At 41.8% G+C, this 22,529-nt stretch overlaps 1 protein-coding gene across 6 annotated transcripts in view; it reads right to left on the bottom strand.

Moving 5' to 3' along the window:
• The window catches only part of LOC118103199 (plasma membrane calcium-transporting ATPase 1), an 86,126-nt gene that overhangs the window by 36,636 nt on the left and 26,961 nt on the right, over positions 1 to 22,529 (bottom strand). For all 6 annotated transcript variants that reach the window (XM_035149932.2, XM_047338508.1, XM_035149875.2 and 3 more), the window contains exons 2-6: positions 14,011 to 14,408; positions 3,733 to 3,930; positions 3,360 to 3,617; positions 2,793 to 2,918; positions 2,231 to 2,356 (exon numbers count right to left, since the gene is read on the bottom strand). In XM_035149932.2, coding sequence (XP_035005823.1) covers positions 2,231 to 2,356; positions 2,793 to 2,918; positions 3,360 to 3,617; positions 3,733 to 3,930; positions 14,011 to 14,206 — 904 coding nt within the window. In that variant the 5' untranslated portion in view covers positions 14,207 to 14,408. The remainder of the gene's footprint in view (positions 1 to 2,230; positions 2,357 to 2,792; positions 2,919 to 3,359; positions 3,618 to 3,732; positions 3,931 to 14,010; positions 14,409 to 22,529) is intronic.

The following is a 22,529-nucleotide window of genomic DNA, read 5'->3' as shown; positions in this document are numbered from 1 at the left end:
AGGTCAAATCAAACACACACACACGCAGACTCACACTCACACTCACAGCTCTTTATTATTCAGCTGGTGTGTTGTAAGTGATGACTGAGACTGAACTGCTGCAAGTGTGTGCGTGCGTGTGTTTGCACATACCGAGTGCAGCAAGATAACCAGTGGGTGTGACTGGAAATGAATGAATGCATGAGTGTGTGAGTGGCGAGTTGCCGCAGCCATGTGTGACTGTAGAATCTGCTGTCACACAAGAGACACACAACGGAGTCTGTGTGAATGTGTGTGTTTGTGTACTTGTATTTTGTGACACCCTGTTAAAGTGTCAGATTCAGGGTGTGGACACTTTTGGGAAATGAGAGCAGTTTTGGAAAATGAAGACAATGTTGGAAAGTGAGAGTGTTTTGGGGCCATTTTGTCCAGTTGTTACTTCTGATGTTCCAGGTTTGATATTTGATTTATGGTTTAGATTAGTTATACATTAGGCTATGACAATGAGACTAGGGAATGTATTATGTCAATGAGGAATGAAGTGTAACAGTACAGTGTGGGAGATGCTAATCTAAATACAGTATGAATTTCAGATGAGTGTGAAAACCTTGTACCTTGTGGTTTTCCTAAAGAGGATTTGTTTTTGTTTTTAAATCAGTGACTGGAGGCCGAAACGTCAACCTGAGCGTCTCTCTCCACTGAGCTGGTACATTCAGCCAGTTCACAATGAATGCCTGACAAACTCAAAACTTTAGCAAATAAAACAAATGATCAGACAGAAAACGAACTAAAGAAAAAAGACATGAGTAAAAGGGGGTTAGCGTGATCACAAGCAAATCAAAAGCAATAGAGACCGACTGCAGAAGCCTGTTGGTTTACACCAAACTGCTCTGTAACAGTACGAGCATCATCTGCACTCTGGCTTTTGAAGGGTTCCACTTAAAAACCAGCTGTTATGTTAACAGGGGGAAGGTTACGTTTCACATTTTAACCAACATTACATCCATGTCAAATCAAAAACTCAGGATAATGGCCAGAAACTACCACGAATAAAGGAGACCAGGATGTAGTACACATTTTTTTAAGGTCTGCGTGGAAAGTGTTCAAACTGTGGGCTGAGTGAAATATGATGGCTTCATCGGCAAGTGTACAAATTAAAAAAAATGGCAACTGCCACCTGTCAAGCTTCAGAGGCCTCGATAACACATACACACTGGTGGCAGTGGAGAACCTTCGCATCCCATTCACTTTCAATTTGTGCAAGTGAGGAGGCGAATAAAACATTCGCTTGGTGAAGCAAATCTGCAGCGTGGTCTGCATTCACGTGTGTGTACCTGGGCCCCAACACTTATTCACCTAAAGCTGGGAGATTTACTATCAAGATTCATGGATAGTTTTTGAAACGATTATTTCAGAAAGAAAAATCGTAATTATCCATATATCTATCTATCTATCTATTCATCTATCTATCTATCTATCTATCTATCTATCTATCTATCTATCTATCCTCAACCTATTCTTTAAAATGCTTTGTCTGCAGGGACTGACTGATTAAAACTTTGAAAGCTGATGATTAATGTTAAAGACGTAGTTCATATAGTATCTACACAGTTCAGTTTAACAAAAACAAATGCATGATTGAATCTCTCTCAGCCACAGCCTGATGGGAGCAGCTACGTTGGAGAAACCCAAACACTGACAGATGTGCTTTGCCTTGTTATGGTTGCTAAGGTGTGTTAGTGAAGTCCACTTGTGAACTTGTTGCTGGTGAACACATCACATTCCTTTTCAGCCATGTTCTGATCTCACATCCGTTGTGTTTAGCTGTTGTTCAGCAGATACGACCACAGTGTGAAGCAACATCCTCACTACAGGTCACCTCATCCGTGGTCTCATTTATTACGATTGAAGCTGAATAAAGTTAAAACGCTACAGTTAGACCCTTCAAACAGCTCTGCTGTTGTCAGCCCAGACTGGATGAAGTCTACCTGCTGACAGAGCCAGCGAGTGTGACAAGAGAAACTTCAAAAAACAACAACACCTGATAAAAATGTGCAAATATCTCCAATCTGCACCGTTCAAACAGTAGAGTAGAAATATTCAGAGACCGTCACAGTGATAGTCGTCTTTCTTGTCAAACTTCCCTCTAAACACTTCACACAATTACTGTCGTCGTATGACCTTTGACTCTTCAACATAAGTTGTGTTTTTCTTTCAGAGGTGTTGTCACAGGTTTCGCCTCATGTCTTACTTTTCTTGACCTTCTTCTCTTCGTCGTGCTCACTGGCTCCCAGGAGAGTAAAGATGATGCCGGTTTGAGAGTTGAGGCCGACGGCTGACACCACCATCCTGCCGGATCCTTCCATCACGTGGGTTCCTGAGGAAAGATTCAAAAACTACGAGTCACAACTGACGCCAGGTTTTAGTTTTTTCATTATGGTAATTTCTCCTCATTTTAGATTATTGTGATTGTATGTGTCTGCATCATTAAATACTTTTAAAAATACCTGCGTAAGTATTTGAGTTGTATTGTGGAGTTCCTCAAGGATTGGTCTTAGGGCCATTTCCTTTCAATCTACAGCACATTACCGTTTGGTGATGAGGATTAACCTCTGATTCAAGTTAAATAAGAAGTTTGTTCGTGTGATCGTAATTTAATCATTCTGTTTATTAAAGTTTGAACCAGGAAGCTTTGTATATTTAACTCTGGACCTAATAACTTTGATAAGCTTTGAGGTCAGTAAGTCAGTTCGTACTTTTGATCATTGACTTTCCTCACTCGAGTTGTCATGGAACTGTGAACAGGCACTCACCGGACAGCAGCATGGGGTCCTTCGCCAGAGATTTGCGGACCTGGTCGGATTCTCCGGTCAGAGAGCTTTCGTCAATCTTCAAGTCATTTCCTTGGATCAGGATCCCATCAGCAGGCAGAAGGTCACCTGCAAGTTCAGAGGTTAGAGGTCAGAGGGTCTCACACCCATCATCCCTGAAACGTGAAGGGGATCACTTTCATGTTCGTGAAGATCTCGATCAGCTTCACATTATATGGTCAACTGGAAAATGCTGTTTAATTTATTTTGTGTAGTCACCTGGGTGTGTTTCTGGGTTTGTTCTAGAACCTTAATGTGACAGCATATAAGGATTTCTTTAATGAGTTTGAACCCTGACCCCTCAACCCCATCCAACACTTTTGGGATTAACTCGAAGGCCAAATGAAGTAAATAGAGTTTGTATCAATGCAGCTCAGACTTTAATTTGCTTGAAAACTGTGAAACAGAATTTCATGTCATCGATCATTAACTGAGTTCTTCATAAAAACCAAAAAGACTTTTATTAACGTCACAGGTTTGATGTTCAGTCCGACGTGTGCGGCCTCGTACCGTATTTGATCTGAGCGATGTCTCCCACCACAAGTTCAGCCACGGGGATCTGGATGACCTGGCCTTTGCGGATGACAGTGAACTTTTGTTCCTGCTCGATGCGACTCTGCAGCCCACGGAACTGCTTCTCCTTGGACCAGTCGTTGAAGGCCGTCACCAGCACCACGATGATGACCGAGAACAGGATCGCAGCACCTTCGATCCAGCCGGCCTGGGACTCGCCCTCGTCCTCGACGCCTCCTGCTACCTGACCGCATGCTGTCGAGGGTTCATGACATGTTGAACAGGAGCGATTTTTAGTAAAGTGTCCCAAAAGATATCTACAGCCCTGTCTTTGATTTAATTTTTCAGAGAGAAGCTTAACCGCACTGACCTTCACTGTCGCCCCCTGGTGGATGGTAGAAGGACAGGCCAAGTGAGATGATGGCAGCGATTTCCAGGATGATAAGCGTGACGTCTTGCAGAGCCTCCCACACCAGCGACAGAAACGACTTGGCCTTCTTGGGGGGGATGAAATTTTTGCCAAACGACGTGTGACGTTTCTCCAGATCAACGGGGTTACCAGACAGACCTGCAGACACAAACAGGTTCATATTCACATCAATGCAGAAACCTGTCAAGAAGAAGGAAGTAACCAGGGTGTTTGGTAAATTAAACAAATGGAAAAAACATATTATTTTGAAAAACAAACTTCATACCCAATGTAATGCGATAACCAAGTTAACATGTCAGCACCAAAGATTGTCTTTTTTTAACCTCCTCAAACATGTGGACATGTGTTTCCAGCTTTGAGGCTGTGTGAACTGATCAGGTCCCAGGATTTCTACAATAACCATCAGAATCAAGAGTTAAAACCAGAAGTGGACCAAACAAAGGACTGGGCTACATAAGATCATTAGGGATTTGAAGCTGATCTTTAACTGATGATAGTTTTAAGAGCTTGTTTGTTCTTCTGTGAACTACAGACATAGTGAGGACAGAAGATGCACCACAGTGATAAAAACTTTTACGAGCTGTAGTTTAGCAACATGACCTACTTTTGTTGCAGGGAGAGAACAAGCTTTTTTCCATATACTGTTTTATTTTGTGAATCCCCAAAACAGATTTGTCCCACCCAGAAAAATTTAGCATTTTTCTATTTATCATTTCCTGCTGTGTGTCCAGAGATTTGTTTTTTTTAAAAAAAACTGGGATTCAAACCAGAATCTTTTTTCTGTGAAGCTAACCACTGCATCCTGCTGCCCCCCCAATCTGATTTTAAATATATAAATAAATAAGTAGTTGCCTGGTTTTCTAATGCCTGTTTGTTGTATATAGTAGTAGTTTCCCAACATTTTTAACTTCTGACCCCTCGTCAGTGACTCCATTTGTCTCAGTTTGCAATCAACTTAACCAAAGAGAACATATTTTATTTGTAATAACTTTTATAGGCCTGCTGAAGGCAAATGATAATCCACAGGATAAAAAAGTAAATATTAGAGAAAAGCCTGAAGAAAATGATTTAACTTAAGATACCAGAGGAATGTTTTCCCTGGATTCCTGTGAATCATCTCGCAACCCTTCAGGTTTAACCTGTGGCCCCTAGCGTGTGTCCCCGCCCTATGTTGGGGACAATAGGTGTGTGTTTGTGTCTGTTGTAATCACGGCAGCCCGAGCTGATCTGAACCCACCCCTGCTGTACAAACAATCTGCTGCTCCACCAGAGCCAAACTGCTCCGTGTCAGTAAAACACCACCTAATCAGAGACACCCGGCCGGAATCAGCTGCTTCACACGGAGCTAATGAAGATTCAACACAAAATTAGTTTTTAAATAGATCAATCAGAGATAGAAATAATTATTAGCTGCAGCCCTACATTCCCAAAACCAATAATCAAACAAAATCAATAAAAGTGGAATAAGATAAGGTTTGAATAAATAAAACTGTGCTCTGAAGTATAGCATCATCCTCGCCTCCAGGCTTCCTCAAATATCAGTCACAAGATGGCTACAACGAACCGATTCATTTGGTTAATTATCAAAAAATGCGTGATGTTTCCTGTACTGAAAGATCTCTTACAAATCTCTGTTTGCCGAGGACCAAACGATATCTATGAGATACTGATTCCAGAGCTGTGACTGTCACTTTCCAGCAGTGACTCATTTCCAACCCTTCATTCGATCTCCATATAAAGACAATACAATTAGAAAGAGTTCTCATTCAAATCTGATGCTTAAATTGGGGGTAGAGCATCTACATCTTTTTATTAAAACACCATTTCCAGCTTATTTATTGTGCCGCATCAACTAATGAGGTGAAATGAGCAGGAATCGTTAACTTTAACTTCACTAAACACGGTTTATTTGCAGCTGCACGGAGACGAGTCTGAACGAAGTCAAGTTAAAACGACCGGCTTGGTCCCTGATGTTTCTCGGTAATCCGGTGTTTTTCAGTAAGACCTGAGAATCTGTGAGTTCCTCTGCGCGGCTGAGTGGGCAGAAACATGGCTGCTGTGGACTCTTGGTGGAGTTGGGAGATGTGCAGTGGAACGTGCTCTGAATTTCAACACTCTGCACTGCCAGGATCTCTCATGGAGGACGACTCTGTAAGTCGGCACCAACAAGCGCTCAGGCACGTTTCTGTCTTTATATGTTTTAATAATGGCCTCTTATTCAATCTCTGACTATTCTCTGCAGACAGGCTGAATGGAGAGATCCGCTCCCCCTCCTCTTTATCTTAGTACTTTGGATGCAGTTCTCTGGTAAAACTACCACATTACACTGTATTTTCTGACCATTTTGAGGTTTCATCTACTTTCAGATGTGCACAGATCGACTACTTTCCTCACCACTAATGTCACGTGACCGTAACTTGGTGGCTTCAACAGCAGAATTATTCAGCGATGTAAACGTAAGCCTGACTGAGATGAGGGATGATATTATGCAGATGAGGGGATGTGAGATGAGAGGAGGCCGGCTGAAGTGAAGGAAGACGAAACGATGAGAGCAGAGGAAGAGGCGCGAGGGGGAGTGAGATGAGTTTGGAGGTTTAAAATGAGATTGAGATGAGGTGAAATAAGATTAGGCAACATGAGATTACAGGACGTAAGAGACATAAAATGAGTCATGAGATACACAGCGCTTTTTCTATCACACATTGTCATCAGAGGCAATATGGGATTCAGTATCTTGCCCGAGGAATGCAGAAGCCAGGGATTGAACCACCGACCTACTGGGTCAAAGCTGCCCCACTGGTGTGTGCCGGCATAAACAGGAAGCAGATTATCTTCTCTGCAGTTGGTTGCTTAGCTGCAGATAATTCTACTAATTAGAAGAGTAAGAGTAAAAAAAAAACTAAGACCAGGTTGTTTCTTAGCTTGGAGTGACAACGAGGTGGAACTGTTACTGACGGTCAAACCAAAATCAGAATCAGCAGCGTTTTTCAAAGGTCGAACGATCGATTATCAAAATCAGAGGTTTCATTTTCTCTCAATCAGCTCGTCGTTTCAGCTCTGGAGCACCGCTGGTTACCGTGTCCCTCAAACTGACACGTACAGTGAGGGTTAATGGGGACAAGGAGTATTTTCCCCTGGGGCTCCACAGAAGTCGCCCCAGTCATGGGTGAGAAGAGATAAGACCAGGTGAGATGAGGCAGGATAAAGTGAGAGGAGGTGACATGAGAAGAGATCAAGAGATGTGCAATGAGGTATGGTGTTGTGAAAAAAGTGACGAGATGAGGCCGAAGAAGAAATGAGACACGGTGACATAAGATGCAGAGAGTCGAATATTTAAAAGAAAATCTAAATTAAAGGCTTGAATTAACATATTAAAAGATTATATTCCACCACATGAACATAACTCGGCTCATTTCCTGACTGTACAGCTTCCCAACATGTCTGCCTGAGCGTCTCTGTGGTTTGGAGCTGAAGAAGAAACAGCTTCGTGATGAGCTGCTACACAAACAGAGATTTTAAAAATAAACCGGTTGTCAAAATTCTTCATCAGCCATGTTTCATCACACCGTGGTTTAGTTCAAAGTTTTGTTTGATCATTTTGAAGTCAGTGTCTGATGCTGAAAGCTCCTGACACACTAAAATAAAGTGTGTCGGGAGCTTTGCCGGCTGCTTGATCGATACAAGTCTGTTTTTTTCTGGCGTAACGTCGTGATTGTGACAGCGGGTTTCATCTGGTGTCTGGCATCATCCCGCCGATCCCCGGGGAGATGAGCGGAGCCGCACGCTCGCCTGTCACAGATGTTTATGGATTTCAGCTTCCCGCAGAAATGGACTTCATTGGTCCAAAAAGAGGTCTCTTCCAATTTACAGCCTCATCAGCCAACGTGCAGGTTCATCGTTTCTCACTTTCATTCATTCTCGCTCTGTCAGATTAAACTACGGCAGCTTGTATTAATGTCTGTTCCCATTGTTCGGACTTTTTCAATGTCCACTACAAAGACAGAGGACCGGTTTCATTAATCATCTCTGCAGGTCACACGCCAGCTCCGTCTTTGTCTGCAATTTTTCCTATTGTCACCCCGCGGTGCTTTACTCTGTCACTGCTGTCCCCCGGCTGGACGAACAGTCCCTGAGTGTATCACAGACAGAAGTGATGCTCAGGTCATGCTGCAGTTTCAGCTGCTTCAAGCATAAAAGTGTAACTGAAACTGTTTGGCTATCCTGGATATGAACGCTGCCATCTTGCATGTTTGGAGTCTGTGCAGGTGATGCCGGCGCTAGACCCACTGTGAGTCAATCTCAGCATTTCAACCCATTTTTTACATCAAATATCTGATTAAAACCAAACATCAGGGTGCTAAGAACTCTAAAATGACAAAAAACATCTTTGAGACACATTTATTTGACATGTACTTCTATTTTTTTTTGCTTGGTCTTCAATTGACATGGACGAGGCGGATAATGACTCATATGAGTAAAACATTTCAGCACACTGATATAGTGCCCAGTATATATATTCTTAAAAAGGCAACGGCTCAACTCCAACATATCAAACCCTTACGACAAAGAAATGTGAAGCTATATATTTACGGTATAATATATCAACTTCCTCCACCAAGTGTTTTCTTCCGTTTTTCTCTCAAATAAAAAGAAGTGGATCTGAGGTCTGAATGCCTTTTTATTAACTGTGTGACATATGACCATGTGCACAGTTGCCATGGTAACACCTACAGAAGCCGTCCTCTCGGCTGGCCCACACCCTTTATGAAATCACTGTAAACTAACAGGCATCCTAATTATTATCACACACGTTTCTTCTGCTGCAACTTTCTATGATTTGGTGAGCAGCAAAAATCTACATTAAAGAATTACAGAAGGGTTTTTAATAATAATATAAATGCACGGCATGTCAATGTAACTTAATGAGAACCAACAGTGGCTGCTGACACACTGCAGTCGGATCATCCTGCAGTTTTTTCCTTTGGTCTTTCTCCACAAAAGCTCTTTCACTGTTCTTATGAATGCATGAAGATGCGTGACTTAATATCACGCAACAGTACATAGCGAAGGCACGTATACATACATGTGCCTGAGAGCGAGCTTAATGTTTACTCATCCAGATGGTTCCAATAGTCTTTGAGGATTCTGGAAATACCTCTAAGAGCTATTAAATGACCTTCTGGGTTTTTTCAAAGATCACTGGACATTTATTTTTCAGAAAACCAGATGCTCAGCCGTGTAACTCGAATGTAATATTAATACAGGAGAGGCACGAACTGGGGCTATAGCATACACCACGGGCCAAAGTAAACAGTGCTGAAGTGCATCAGAGATCTCAAGGAAAACGCCAAACACCATTTCCGCTTGATAATAAAAATAAATATTAAAAGGGAGTTCTCCATCATCGTCCTTTTCCGTCAGCATTAAGTGTTCAGTAACATCTTAATATATATATATATATACGCACATGCAACCTATTTAAGTGACTAAATAAATGCACTGTACATCGTAAACAGGCACAAAAAAAGTTATCATCTGCCCGTAACAGCATCTGACATGATTAATTTTTGATTAAGTTTCATATTTAAAAGTAATATAATGCTGGAGGATTTTTATTGTTTTGTTGTGTAGGAAAAAAGACAAGAAAATCCGATTTAACAGAAGAAATTAATTAACAGGCTAACACAGATCCTGTTCTATGTTTAGTCTCCGCAGACCAGAGTCTGCAGGAAATAAACCGGCCATTAAACAGACCCTCGCATCCTCTGCAGCAAAATGACGCAATGAAGGAGTTTTATGAATCTTCAGACTCTTCACACCACTAAAATAAAAAAAGAGCGTCTTTTTCTTTTGGATTTCTCAGCGGTTTTCAGATTTTTTTTAAAGTCGGGACAAAGAATTTAAAGCAACATGATGCCTTTAGATACCAGCTTCTTTTAGTTTATTACGAAAGATGTGACAGGATGAAAAACCTGATAAAGATGTATAGAGCATTGCATGTCTCGGTGATCACTTGGAAGGGCATTCTGCTTCGACTGGCACAGACATGGATGCCCTGAGGCTCTGTGTGTGTGTGTGTGTGTGTGTGTGTGTGTGTGTGTGTGTGTGTGTGTGTGTGTGTGTGTGTGTGTGGTGTGTGCATGTGTTCATTACAGTAAATAGGACTCGGGTCACGCAGAGAGCTGAATCTCAGATTGGTCGCTGACTTCTCACACCACAGAGCTCAAAAAGATCTGACACGGCAGCAGGCCGAGGAAAAACTCAGAACCTACACTTGGACCAATACTGTGTGTGTGTGTGTGTGTGTGTGTGTGTGTGTGTGTGTGTGTGTGTCTCAAACTGCAGAAAACCTAGCTAAAGAAAAGAGTCAGTTATGTCTAAATCAGAAACATAAAATAGATCAGTTTTATCTGATCACATGTTTTCTGTTGATCTCATCTGAAGAGCAGATGCAAGAGAAAGAGCACAAGCGGTTTGTGGTTGAAATCTGCATAAAACTGAACATCTGATCATCAGCTGACGACACAGTCAGTAACTGTTTAAATCCATTTGTTATTCACCAGTTTCTCAGTCCTGGAGGTTTATTTAAAGAGGCTGACTCTTTGCATGAACACACCAAAGTAAAAAGCTACAGAGACAAAAAGAAACCATCTTGTCTGCTTCTCACCTGAGTCGTGACAGAACATGCTGAGGTTCATTAGCATTTTCCTTAAAATAGCTGTTTATTTTTAGGTTTATATGTGTTTCTTTGTGACCCAGGTCCTGTTTCAATAAAGTTTACAACTCACTGTGTGTCTCGTGCTCAGAGGCTGAGAGTCCTCTCAACGCCAAATACACTCAGAGTTTGTAATATGATGAGAAGGACGATCAATGACCTCCAGAGAGGCCACAGACTGATTCATCAATACACATTAACCAGCAGGATACAGAGCAGCAGCTGAGCCTTGATTGTGTGTGTGTGTGTGTGTGTGTGTGTGTGTGTGTGTGTGTGTGTGTGTGTGTGTGTGTGTGTGTGTGTGTGTGTGTGTGTGTGTGTCACTAACAATGGCAGTCTTCTCTGTGTCCAATCAGCAGCTGATTTTGCAGAGTGAAAGTAAAAGCAGCTGAAGAAGAAACATCTCATTATCACAGTCAGGGCAGTGATGTGATACACAAACAGAGTTAAATATAACTGTGTGAAGTCTCTGACTGCAAACACCATGACTCTGTTACTGAGAGCATCAGGTGAGCTTAGTGTTGAACTGCACATGAGCCGAGTCAGTTTCAGTTCAGCACTGAAACACCTGCAGGTTTTCCTTCTGCCACCAGGACAGAACTGATCTGTAGGTCAGTCTGAACTATTGAATATTCTTGGAATATGGTTCAGTAGTTGCTGCTTAATCCTGCTGACAAACCAACAAACACACAGACAGGGGTGTCAACATAACGTCCTTGGCGAAAGCTTTGTTGCACTGCAACCTGAGACACCAGTTCTTCTTCTGTTGTGCATTGATTGTGTGCATTTTGTATTGTTCAAGGCGTGTTTCCATGGGATCAGGCAGCTCGGGTCAGGCTGATCAGAGCTGACATGGTGTAAATGCAGCATTTAGTCAGAATATCTTGGCCTCTGCTGCTCCAGCTTTATGGACGTGACAGACTGAATCCCTGGAGTACCTCACTGGTGTGCACAAATGAGAATAAGCAGCTATACTAACGGTGAAGTACAACCTCATATTACTGACAAGAAGCGACAGACAGAAATCGGTATCTGGATTGACACTGGTCCAACCTAGTTAACTATAACAGTCAATCTCTGTGTGTGTGTGTTTAACCTCAATCTTCCATTTAGGATTCCCCAATTGTTTTCTCCCTGTCGCTCTCTCCCTCTCCCTCCCTCCCTCAGCAGAGAAAATATAATTACACTTTCTTCATTAAAGTGAGTAATTTCTTGCGTGGAGGACGCGACTACAGCTGTCCTCTGATTACTAAATGGAACAGAGCAATGATCTATGGAGCTATTAGGGGAACGGGCTGGAACTAATTTCAATCCTGGAATGGACCGATGGCTGCGAACACACACACACACACACACACACACACACACACACACACACACACACACACACACACACACACACACACACACACACACACACACACACACACACACACACACACACACACACACACACACACACACACACACACACACACCAAACAACGAGACAGGGAGAGAGAAATAACAAACAGCAGCTTGTCAGCCATTTTCTGGCCTCATATGAAGCTCTGTCTGAAATCCAAACTGATTATCTCTCACCACAGAAGAAGACGTGAATCCACCAGAGATGTTGTCTGTTTCTATGAATTTACGTTCCAGGACTGACACATATGTTTGTTCTGGTTAAATCTCAGGTCTCATCTGACAGGTCAACCTGTTTAGTAGTTCAGTGACTAATTTAGGTTAACTATACAAATATCCATCCACTATTTCTACCACTCGGCCTGTGAGGGTCGTGGCGAGGCTGGAGTTAATCCTAACAGACATTGGGCGAGAGGTGGGGTTCACCCTGGACAGGTCTCCGGCGTATCACAGGGCTGACATTCAGAATCAAACATTCACACCAACAGGCAATTATAATCTCCAATTAGCCTAAATGGAATCAAGTAGGAATACGTGGAACGCCAGGCTGACACAGACTCTCATTTTAGTATGAATGGAATCATGGGCGTGTATGTGTCAATAGAACAAGTATGCAAATGTGTTTCTGTGGGAGGAAGCTGGAGAATAACCCACACAGACACAGGAGAACAGGAATACCTTGCACAGAGAGACCCTCGCTGAAAACCAACAACCTGCCTGCTGTGAGCAAACAGTGCACCACCATGCTGCCTCCTATGCAGATAGATTTACTTCATAAAATGTTTTTAATTAATCTGATATTTTACTGATTCATTGTCATCAATACAACTAACCTGTAATTAGAAGAATTACTACCTAAACCTGAACAATAACTTTGTTTGTAATGTGAAAACATCGATTATGGCTGGGTAATAAAACAGCTCAAATCAGTCTTAAATATTAACAGAACTAATAATGTGACATTTATCATGATAATTATTGATAAAAACTGACATGAAAACTTGTATCTTGCTACAATTTTTGTCCATTTCATCAGGCCCAACTTAAGATATGTAAAAAGTCCCGCAAACTAAACGACTGCTGTTGTGTCACGGTTCAGGAATGAAATCGAACGCAGTCGAGTGTCAAGAGTCTCTCCTGATTACAGCGCCGTCAGCTGATGTTTTGATCTCGCTGACCGAGGAGTAACCGGAGCCGAGGTCTTATCCAGTTCAGACGAAGTTTAGCTGCGAGTGTCGGGGTGTGTAGAAATGAAAGTGAAGAAACAATCAACTTTCTCTAATTCCACTGTTGTCAGGTGTACAGTTCGGTCATTTTGAGACACATTTACTGTACGTTCAGGAGTTAAAATCTGATTTTTAATCAACAAGACAAGAGGCTCATGAGATTAGATATGATTGCAGCACCTTCATCTGTTGATTGTGTACATGAGTGATACAAATCTAGAATAGATCAAACACCAAGAACCAACTTTTACCACAGTGACCACTAGGGTAGTTGGTAAATCAGCAATGACTCAGCAGAACGAGTTTGAATCTGCAGCTCATTGACGGATGATTTAAATCATCCACATTAATGCTGAATAATATCTTGATTGAATTCATTATCATTCAAAGTGCAGAAACCTTGTTAATGGGCCAAGTAGAAAATGATTCAGCAAAAAATAAATAGACGTGAATATTAATTTAACAACTGTCATAGGCTGAGTTTATGGTAATAACCTTGAACTGTCTCTGCTGTTTCTTTGATTTTGGCCACTCCCTGTTGCACTCACAACAGGATAACGCTGGTGAACGACAGGAGACAAACCAACAAATGGACAGAGTCTTGTGTCCTCGTTCATTTCATCCATATTTGGCCACGTTTGTTATTATTATCAGAAACTGTAGGACTCTGCGCTGCCCTCTAGTGAATGTATTGATTAAAGACCATGCTAACATAAAGGTATGTTGGCAGGGACATTGTTTGAAACATAAATGAGCCTTAAACATTTGAACTTTGAAATCTCAGTTGCTCCAGATGAGTTCTTCCCTGAGGAAATGCAACAGTTTAATTCTCATTAAACTTTAACCTGGTCTGCTGCGTTGGACGTGTCTTACCTTCTATTGGTGATGTTTTCAGGCGGCGGCAGATGCCCTGCACGTCCCCGTACGTGTCCTGAATCTTGGTGACGGCCTCGGCGCTCCGCAGCTCCATCAGGTCCCTCAGATCCGTCACGGCCATCCCAAAGTCCCCGTCATGGTTGCCCTCGGCAACCGAATTCCCCGGAGGGTGATCCGCCGTGTTGTTGGCCATATTGGTCCTCTTCACAGAAGTGTAGTTGTTTTGTTGTAGTTGTTGTTCCTCTCAGTGTCTTTGTCAAACCGATCTCAACGTCAGTTTGGGCCGTCAGTTCCCAAGAATTGTGGGTAGTGTAGTTCTCACTGAGGTTAACTCCTGACCTGGACGTGCATGCTCCTCTGGGTTACCATGGAAACAGGGTGGTAAACATGTTCCTCTGGAGAAAACAGAGACAGGAAAAGAGATTGTTATAAACCGGATCCAGACAGGAAACAGTCCGAAGGCGAAGCAGACAAACGTCATCACCAGCCGACAGATCAGTGCCTTGGATTTTTACTAATAAATAGCACAGAGACTAACTGGGCCAATTAGAGGAGAGTTTCTCATCCGACATCATTAAAGGAGAACCACGAACCACCAAGGTCGTTGCAATATAAACTGATTATTGGTTTGTGCCGCCCCTCTGAGACACATGATCATATCTGCTCTCCTTGAACCGTCCGCTCTGAGTTTAAGACAGAGACAGGAACAACAGTATGAGGTTTTTATTCAAAAGCTAAAATTGTGTCTATTCTCCTGTATATGGATGAGTCACCTCTGCATCAACCTACAGTGCATCAGCAACACTGTGGGGGGTGGGGGGACTAAACACAGGAAGAGACGTTTGCATTCATCACTACGAGCACCTGTGATGTTGTAAAAGCAGAATTTGACAACAAATTTTATTATAGTGATCACAGGTCAGGAAAATATTAGTCATCGTGATCAAGATTAAAAATAGTAAGAATAAAACTGGATTCATTTTGTCCTGCTGGCGAAGAACCAGGGTCAGGACATGGCAGCTCTCCAGTTTGTGTGTGTGTGTGTGTGTGTGTGTGTGTGTGTGTGTGTGTGTGTGTGTGTGTGTGTGTGTGTGTGTGTGTGTGTGTGTGTGTGTGTGTGTGTGTGTGTGGCCAAAGTGTAGCATTCCAGCCCATCATCACAGATTATGTAAGTGCACATCAAAGGCTGTTCTCCGTTTTTCACCGTTTAGTGTTGTGTTGTGGACACACACACACACACACAGTAACACACAGTGATGGTGCTACATGTGTGCTCTCCGGAGTGTAGGTGACACAGGTGACTGCCTCGGTCAGTGGTTCTCACACTGGGGGAAGCACTGAGCCATTTTAAGAGCAGAGTCTGAGGCTCTTTGCAGATACCGAGTACGTTTAGTTCCTGGATTCATCAAGCAGCTATAGCGACGGGTTATTGTCATGGAGACATGTGACTTATCTCTACTGCACATTTAAACATGTTGTATGCGTTTAGATTTTAGGGCTGAGGGCATATGGCTAAAAGTTATATCAAGATAAATTCATCTTGCTCCTGAGTGAAGGTTTTAAACTCTTCTTTGAGCGGAGAATGACAAAAACTGGATTAACAGCAAATCATTTGACAAATCTGAGGTAGATCAGTTATGTGTTAAACCTCCTGTGTTTCCACAAGGCCCCAAGCAATATATTGATGTATTTATATATATTGAACCTTTGTTATATTGCTATTGATGAAAATGATATTGTGCTAATTAATGACATTGTTTTATTGCCCAGGTCGGTACATTTCTTACCAAACTAAGAAAACTCTGCATTTCAAGAGTTGCAAATGGTTCAACAATCAAGGTCAGGTTGACATTGAGTAAATCACCGGTGCTTATCAATGTCATTCAAATCTATACGTTTATACTGCATCCGTCCTTGTGTGGAAGTCTGTGGAGCCGGGCTAGTTTTCTAATATATACCGATGGAGACTCATCATTCAGAGGAGTTTATGAGTTCAAGTGCTGTTCTAAATACATGCATGCTCCGGTCTGGGAGCTCCGACTTTGTACATCATAAGAGCTGCAGTCAATGATTCAGATTTACCTCCGCCACACTAATACCACCGGAGGCAGAGCTCTACCTCAAACGGGGCATGTAGCAAACTGTAGGTGCCGAGTGATTCTCTGGCCTGGGGACGTCCCTGAGCAACTCCTGCCTCGCACATCCACAGCCGTGTCTAATCTTTCGTCTTATGTAGCACAAGGGAGGCTCTCCATCCGCTTCTCAGTTTCGTCACATAGAGAAAGCGCACGGCGTAGACGTGTGAGGAATAACAAGATGTGATGTTGGAGTGTCCTTAAATTCCTCGTTGCTCACATGCTTTATGTATTGTACAGTGTCTGCTGGATACTTAGTAATGAAACAACAGTAACATGGGAGACAGGTCTGGATATTATTATTATTTTACCTGTGTTGTCCCGGTTACATTGCATAATGAAAAATGTCATTTTCATTAATCTGAAGTGAGATGGTCCCTTGTTTCAGGTGTTACATACTCGATTAGCTAATCAGCTTCTTTTCTTTTCTATGCTTAAGTGAGAAATTGTATTGTATCTAAATCAGATAAAAAAATTACATTCATGTAATTTGTCTGTCAGATTTGTGTTGTAGTTACGTGTTTTAGGAAAGTTTCTAATGCAACCATGAAAGATTTTATAAGATTTCCATCATTACTTATTCATTTTTTTTCCCAGAAATCTGATCTTTTTAAACCTCCAGCCTTTATCTTCTGTTTCACAGTCTTTTTGATGTTTTTTTAATCTTCCTCACATCAGAGTGATCTACCAATACGTGTGTGTGTGTGTGTGTGTGTGTGTGTGTGTGTGTGTGTGTTATCTTTAGACAGAGCAGGACAGATGCCGTCTCATTGTCCACTAATTATCCGTCTGTTCACTGACCAGAAGTCGAGTCATTAGTTCAATAAAACAACAGAGGAATGAAATGAATTTAACTGCCTGCAGACCTCATCTCATTCATGTATGTTGCTGCTGTTTATTACACAAATAGTTGGTGATGTCATAATGATGGAACAAGTTAATTACGGATAATGAGATTAGTTCATTATACAGCCTATCCACAGAGAAAATTAACTATTTCATTAGGACCGGCCGAAATGTCATAATTCTACATTAAAATATTCAGATTTACTTTGAAGTTAGAGAATCAGTTCTGATCATTCATGGAGATAGTTAGTACTAAAATGTACCCGAGACTATTGAGTGTACAGAGATCTATTAACAGCCATTTAATTTCATGTTTAAACTATGATTTGTTTTTGTCTTTCCCAAATGTCACTATACAGAGACCATCACAATATGAATCACATAAAGCAGTGGTCGTTTGTGTGCTCGTAAAGAAAACACTAGTTAATGTGGTCTCCACTATTCATGAGCTTGTTAGTCTTTACCCTTATAGGACAAAAAAGTGGTAATAAATTGAGCCAAAATGTGACTATAAGGAGAAAAGTGACCATTTGTGTGTGTATTAGTCAGAGCAGGGAGAAAACACATGCGAAACCAGGAGAGACACACAACAGACAAGACAAGTCCCATTCTACCAGTCCTACCAAACACCACATTCTGAGTAAAACAACACCACTAATTTCTATTACCGTGATTATCGCTATTTTCAGAAGACACTGTTTACACAGCACATTGCTTCTGCCGTTAGCCACAGCCGAGCGCCTTCTTCTACCAGTCAAACAAAGACACAGCAGCAGAGCAGGCCTCTGGTCTGTCTAACTCTAGATCTGGTGTTACTTATACCAACTAGTGGACCAGCTGAAGTGCGGCTGGTTCATCAGGGCTGGACTCGTACGTTTAATGAGGAAAGAACAAGCAAGTGAAAAGTGCAATGTTCCTTTTATTAAATCAAGAAAACTGAAATGTTAAGAATAAAGCGAGTAGTGTTCGACAATGTGCTGGGCTTTTGGGCTCAGCGAATAACACTCAAATCAAATTGGTATAGATCTCATTCAGAAACAGTGCATTTGAAATCATTTCAGCGGCCTTCACCCTCAGCCTGCTTCTGTTAATTGTGTTTGTTTGCCGACTCCAACAAAGCTTCAATATGCAGCTCACAGTTCAACTCGTTAGCTTTGATTGAATCCACAGCGATCACAGTTTAAAGTCATATTGTATTATTACACGGGAGTTTTACGACAGTGATAATACCGTTTACTGTGTGGCCACAATAATCGAAGAGGGATAATTTGATACATGCACATCTTTACTATGAGCTGTGGGAGAGAAGGAGAAAGGCTGGGAGAGCGAGAGAAAGATACACAATGGGCTCATCGAGCGTAGTTACACACACACACACACACACACACACACACACACACACACACACACACACACACACACACACACACACACACACACACACACACACACACACACACACACACACACACACACACACACACACACACACACACACACACACCTTTATCATCAGTTAACTACAGCACCACACCCATTTCAGTCCAAAGGTAAGCCTTCCTTTTTTATACCTTAACGACACACCTGCTGACACACACACACAAAGAGATAATACACACATTTGCCTCTCCTTGCTTGTCTCAGTGTGTGTGTGTGTGGCTGTTATCCTTTAACAAGCGAGTGTTTGATTAACGTGGACTAATGACACACTGATAATGGACACACTCCACCAGCTTTACCACACAGTCATTTAGCACTTTGTTCAAAGTGTTGCATCAGATTTGTATATAGAGACAATAATACAGGGTGTGTGTGTTAAATGTTTGAGTCTCGTATACTGAAAATGCTGCCTCCAATTTCAAATGGGTTTATTTGAGACCATTTTCACTCCTGTCAGATTCAACCTGAGACTAAATAATTCAGACATTTGTTGGTCAGTGCAGAGTTTGTTAGAGCGATTAACGCAGGGCTCACACGTGTGCATTTTGTTAACAGCGTTGCGTTAATAGCAGTAACAGTTTCGTGCTTGGGCCACGCAACATAGCCGGCTTTCGTGCTAACATGCCAAGCTAGCTGTCAGTGCAATGCTAAAGAGAAGTGCACAGGAAGTATAATCCACCAACAGATGAACAGAGGCCGGGAGCAGCTTCTCCCTCCTCGCTCACATTAACGTGACGGCTGATTTCTTGATAGACCACAGAAAGTTGAGTGTTTGTTTGAGCAGGATTTGATCGGCTGGTGCCTCCGTTGCCGCATGAAAATCAGGGTTCTGTTCAACCAACATCAATCGCAAGAGAACCACAATGAGGTTTGGCAACGCATGACGTCATCCCATTCAAAATGAATGAGCAGTGATTCGGTTAAACCCCCCAGACACAAGTCTTGCGTAAAGTCGATGTGATGTTAATGAGCTGCATCCCCCCACACAGATTAGGAGACTCCTAAAGCTGCAGTCAACAGTTCCATCACTAATACTCATAATGTAATAGATTACTTATAACCACAACAGAGATACACTGTTCATTAAATCTCAACAACAGCTGAGGACTTTGTTTTTCTTGCTAAAAAAAACCAATGCTCCTTATTTTCTAAATAAGACGAAAAACCCAAATGATAGAAGCCAAAGGTTCAACAGCGACTCTTTGAGTGACAGGTGAGTGAAACAGAGCAGGTACCACTGAGTGATGTCACAACTGTGATCACGACTATTTACACTTGATTAGCTGCTAAACTGCTGCGTTCACTGAGAGAACTGACGAAAACAGCTCAGTCTCACATGATCTCATCTAAACCGCAGCTAAAAGAAAAACACTCCTTGTTCATTTACATGGCGTCTCCACGAAACCAACCCTGACAAGCATCTGAGATATTCAGCCTCGATATATAATTGTAAAATACCAGATGGGAATTAACAACATATCCACATTCCGTTAATAGGAAACTTAATCAGTTGTAATTACGTTTCCTACAAAGCATATTAGCTGCTCCAATTTAAGTCCTATAGAAATTTAATTTCTCAGAAACAGGTTTGTAAGGGATGAGCTGAAACAAACAGTCATTAAAACACTCGTTATTTTACAAATTAACCTTTTAATAAATTAAATTAAATTCTCAATAAAAAGCCAAATCAAGATGATCACTTAAAAAAAAAAAAAAATCTTTTGAGTTTTAAAGGAGACATGTTGTTTTTCAGTGTTTCTGTCCTCTAGTGTGTTAAATAGGTGTTTTGTGTTTGTAAAGTCCTCCACAGAAAACACTGAAGCTGCTGAAACACTGTGGCCATGGTGCCATGGTGTGTGCATGTGTGTACTACAGTGTGTAGCTTGTCATGAAACCCTCAGTGAGAGCTCGACAGGAAGTGACGTCAGGACATTAAAACGTCCCTATATATAGACGATCAATGCAGCCATAAGACTGTGTGTGTGTGTGTGTGTGTGTGTGTGTGTGTGTGTGTGTGTGTGAGAGACACTGTGTCTGTTCTTTGTCCATCTTATCTGTTTGTTATTGACTCGAGATGAAATTAGGCTGCAGCCTCCATGTAGCCAACCACTCAGCTTATGATGTGTGGTGTGTGTGTGTGTGTGTGTGTGTGTGTGTGTGTGTGTGTGTGTGTGTGTGTGTGTGCGTGTGTGTGTATGTGTGTGATGCCATAAGCCTGCGTGTGTCTTTGTGCGAGTGTATTTTGTTTTAAAACATTTGTCTTAATAACAGAATATACAAGCATCCTGTCTTGTGCTTTGTTAATATCAAGTGGGATTAATAGCGGCGCTGGAAGGATTGTCATGTTCACAACTTGTGAGTGCTCAGTGTCATCAGGCCACTGCAGAGTTGTGTGGCTGCAAATCCGATTGTGCGTGATGTTGCACGATTTTTCCATCCATATTCTCTGAGATGTGTTTGCAGTGTGGAGCACGAGGCCAGTGGAAAAGGTTTGTCTTTTGTTTTAGCTGTTTCACTCTGGACGGAGAACTTGTTGAACAAACACCTGAAAACATAAACACGAAGGCACATCTTCTCGCATGTAAACAAATTTCGGAAAGAATCAGTCTCAGTGTGTTTTTGGCAGAGGGCACCGCGCGCTTGTCAGGATTACATTTGCTCAAACTAAACAAACCCAAGAATCAGAATGACTCACACTGACTATCATCACATACATCATGTTCTTATTATTACTAAATCAGATGAGCATTAACACTGTGGACTGAGTTCATTTTTTTTTCACACAAAACAATTCATTGAATCATTTTAAATGAGCTTTTTGCTTTCAATTGTCATACAGCCAATTTAGAATATTGATAAATATCCAGCCATCAAAACTCCAGGGTTTTCTTGCGATTATAAGACTTAAGCCCCTTTTCCACTGGTCAAAAAACCCACTAACACCCACTAACATCTGGCTTTTGTCTCTAATGTGAATGGATACGATCAGCATTCACTCCCGGGTCAAACTGCTTAGACACGTGTTTTTATCAAAAGCAGCAGTGTGTTCTTCTTCTGTATTTTGGCAGTCTAGACGCCAATGTTGCACCTTTTCCACCATGACGTTACGATGAGCATTGAACCTCCGGTCGCTTGGCACATAAATAGCCACGAACATTTGAGTACTGATTGTTTTTAACATCATGGGAACAAGGTGCAACTGCGATTTTTTTTCTTGGTATCGTGCTAAGATGCAAAACTGGATTGTCCGCTAGGTTTCAGACGTGGACAAACTCCTCTAATGGCAACGGTAAAACGAGTTAATCACCTCTGTTTTACTTGGGTTTACCCACATTTTAAAAACCTGCGAATATACTTGCTAGTTTTGGTGTAAACGAAGTATTAACACAGCTACCAAGCATTTTTCTGTGCAGCATCTAAGTCAAGTGAAATCAAAATTGTCTTGAGGTCTCAGTAGAGAAAGGAAACTATTGACAAAAATGAGAAACAACATTTTAGTCTTTAGTGTTTTAAGTCTGTCCATTGTGAGTCTTTTAGAATTGATCAGCCCTTTAAAAAGGTCTCTGAAGGCTTCATGTAAAAAAAACATTGCTTTCAAGGAGAAAATACATTTGAATTAAGTTCTCAGTACCTTCCAACATCTTTGCAGCAGAAATAAACCAATGAGAAAATCTATCAAACAGCTTTCGGCTCTCACAGCGGATGAGCTTAAAATGACCCAAGTTTGGAAAATATCAAGTGTGAGGAAAAAAAAAGATCCTGAAAGAGGAATGAACTTGGTACAGTTTTCCGTCAACTGGTGTGTGACAGTTTTACCAAACATGGAACATGCAGAAGTCATTTGTTTACCTTTATCAGCAAACTCGTTGCTAAAACAGCCACGTTTCTATTTCTGACTGTGACACATACATACATACAGAGAGAGAGAGAGAGAGAGAGAATTAGTTTCAGGTCTTCTCTCTTTTCATTATCCTCCATCAAACCGTCCCTCGTCTCTGCTGCCGTTACCCTCCCTCCTCTCTGTTCTCTGCAGACACACCTGCTCTGCATACTAAAGCAGGAGCCTGCACCACCCTCCTCCAAAGAGAGAGACAC

This window comes from Hippoglossus stenolepis, chromosome 3 (assembly GCF_022539355.2).
Source record: "Hippoglossus stenolepis isolate QCI-W04-F060 chromosome 3, HSTE1.2, whole genome shotgun sequence".
In the NCBI taxonomy this organism is placed as follows: Eukaryota; Metazoa; Chordata; class Actinopteri; order Pleuronectiformes; family Pleuronectidae; genus Hippoglossus; species Hippoglossus stenolepis.
This window is presented reverse-complemented; position numbering and strand designations above follow the sequence as displayed.